We start from the raw sequence: 2966 nt of genomic DNA on the forward strand, positions 1-2966 counted from the left end.
CCGTCGTAAATTGGGCGCGGCACGTTTGATGCCGCGGCATATAGGAGTAATCCTATTTGCCTTAGAAGAATAGACTCGTTTTTTATAAAACGATGATTCGAATGGGGGTTTGCCCCCGTCGTAATTTGGGCGCGGCACGTTTGATGCCGCGGCATATAGGAGTAATCCTATTGCCTTAGAAGAATAGATTCGTTTTTGAGAAAATGATGATTCGAATGGGGGTTTGCCCCCGTCGTAATTTGGGCGCGGCACGTTTGATGTCGCGGCATATAGGAGTAATCCTATTTGCCTTAGAAGAATAGACTCGTTTTTAAGAAAATGATGACTTAAACGGAGGTTTGCCCCCGTCGTAAATTTGGCGCGGCACGTTTGATGTCGCGGCATATAGGAGTAATCCTATTTGCCTCAGAAGAATAGACTCGTTTTATAGAAAACGATGATTCGAATGGAAGTTTGCCCCCGTCGTAATTTGGGCGCGGCACGTTTGATGCCGCGGCATATAGGAGTAATCCTATTTGCCTTAGAAGAATAGACTCGTTTTTAAGAAAACGATGATTCAAATGGGGGTTTGCCCCCGTCGTAAATTGGGCGCGGCACGTTTGATGCCGCGGCATATAGGAGTAATCTTATTTGCCTCAGAAGAATAGACTCGTTTTTGAGAAAACGATGATTCGAATGGGGGTATCCCCCGTTGTAATTTGGGCGCGGCCCGTTTGATGTCGCGGCATATAGGAGTAATCCTATTTGCCTTAGTAAAAATAGACGTTCGCTTTTAAGGGAACGGTTTTTATAACTTTGATAGGTGATCAGCCTATATTTATGCTAATCTGGGTCACTCCTTAGGCTTCAATCAATTAGGCTTGTAAGCGTTTTGCTAATCTAGGGCCACTTCTTAGGCCTTTATTCGATTAGGCTTTTTGCATGCACATGTTAGGTAAGTTAGTGTTTAGAGTATTGAGTAATAAATAGTACGAAACAAGGAGTAGTATTATTTATACTTTGTAAGGCGAATTTATCCGGTTACAAGAGAGATTACTACTCTATTAGGACCATTAGCGGTCGTTGTCTAGACAGCAGAATCTTCCATAAAGGATGAAGTCAGAACACATCTAGAAAAAATATCTTTTGAGATTGTCGGCATTCTAGGTGCGTAGAATGGGTCGGCCTTGCATGTCCTGAATGCGATAAGTTCCATCCCTGACCTTGTCATAGATCTCATAGGGTCCTTCCCAAGTTGGTGTCAGCTTGCCCTGCTCATTGGCTCGTCACACAGACTCCATTTTTCGGAGAACAAAGTCCCCAATCTTGAGCACTCTTTTAGAGACTTTCTTGTTGTACTCCCTCGCCATCCTTATCTTGTACAAATGTTTCCTCAATGCCGCATTTCCTCTTACTTCGGGTAAAAAATCCAGGGCCAACTTCATCATTTCCCAATTGGCATTCTCGTCATATAACATGACTCTTAGTGTAGGTTCACACATCTCTATGGGCAGTACGGCCTCGGCACCATAGGCTAGCAAGAATGGGGTTTCGTCGGTGGAATTCTTAGCCGTGGTGCGGATTGACCATAAGACGTTTGGCAACTCATCAGCCCATAGACCTTTAGCTTCATCTAGCTTCTTTTTTATCCCCTCGGAGATTATCTTGTTAAATGCTTCGACCTGGCCATTGGCTTGAGGTCGTCCTACAGAGGCAAAGAAAATGTGTATGTCGTGGTCTGCTAACCACTCCTTCAGCTTAGGCGTCTCAAACTGAGGCCCATTGTCAAAGACGATAGCTTGTGGTATTCCGAAGCGAGTCATAATATTTTTCCAGATAAATTCCCTTACATCACTAGTCCTTATATTCTTGAGGGCTTCTGCTTCTACCCACTTAGTGAAGTAGTCAACGACTACAATCACGTAGCGCCGGCCTCCAGGGGCTGCTGTATATGGTCCCAATAGATCCATTCCCCACTTGGCAAAAGGAATGGGGCTCATGATAGGGGTGAGAGGGTGAGACGGCCGGTGAATGAGATGCGCAAATCGTTGGCACTTGTCACACTTCTGCACCATGGCCAGAGCGTCTTCTCTCAAAGTGGGCCAGTAATAACCAGTTCGCAGGGCTTTTTCAGCTAAAGCTCGTCCTCCAATAAGAGAGCTACACAATCCTTGATGCAGGTCGTCCATAATTTCTTTCCCCTTCTCAGGAGTAACGCACCGCAAGAGGGGTCTGGAAAATGACTTTTTATACAAAACTCCATTCCACCATTCAAACCAAGAACTTCTCTTTTGAATTTTGGCGGCTAGGCTTGGGTCGTCTGGAAGTGAGTCCTCTACCTTATATGCAATGATGGGGGCCATCCAAGTTGATGACCGGCCAAGTATGGCTACCACAGGAGTGCACAACTCTTGTTCAATGCTTCGTCTTTCTTTCACTTCCCAAAACACATGACGTGGAGTGTCATAGGAAGCCGAGCTAGCTAGTTTAGACAGGGCATCGGCCTGATTGTTCTCTGTTCTGGGAATTTGCTTAGCTTCGAAACTCTTCAAATGTTCTATTTCTTGACGCACAGCTTGCATGTATTTGATCATGTTGGGATCTCTTGCCTCGTAGTCTCCGTTTACTTGACTTACAATGAGCTGTGAATCAGAAAGAGCAAGTATCTCTTGAGCTCCGGCGGCTTTGCACATTTTTATGCCGGCTAGCAAAGCTTCATATTCAGCCTCATTGTTTGAAGTTTGGAAGTTAAACCTCATGGCGTACTCGTACTTGTCTCCTTCAGGGGATTGACATATTATGCCGGCTCCACATCCGTTCTGGGTGGACGACTTATCTACATATACCGTCCAACGGGTCGCCACGTTCTTCTCAAAAGTAGGCCTCGTCATTTCTGCAATGAAATCGACAAATGCTTGTCCCATGATAGCCTTTCGCGGTTCATATGAGATGTCAAATGCATTCAGCTCAATTGCCCATTTTAGCAT

At 45.2% G+C, this 2966-nt stretch overlaps 1 protein-coding gene across 1 annotated transcript; it reads right to left on the reverse strand.

Annotated features, from left to right (window-relative positions):
- Window positions 1-1265: 1265 nt before the first annotated feature.
- On the reverse strand, window positions 1266-2966 carry LOC110788415 (uncharacterized). The gene is made up of 2 exons (XM_021993058.2): window positions 1601-2966; window positions 1266-1513 (listed from the first exon to the last, which is right to left on the reverse strand). The coding sequence occupies exons 1-2, from the start codon at window positions 2964-2966 to the stop codon at window positions 1266-1268; spliced, it is 1614 nt and encodes a 537-aa protein (XP_021848750.2).

The sequence above is a fragment of the Spinacia oleracea genome, chromosome 3 (assembly GCF_020520425.1).
Source record: "Spinacia oleracea cultivar Varoflay chromosome 3, BTI_SOV_V1, whole genome shotgun sequence".
Lineage (NCBI taxonomy): Eukaryota > Viridiplantae > Streptophyta > Magnoliopsida > Caryophyllales > Amaranthaceae > Spinacia > Spinacia oleracea.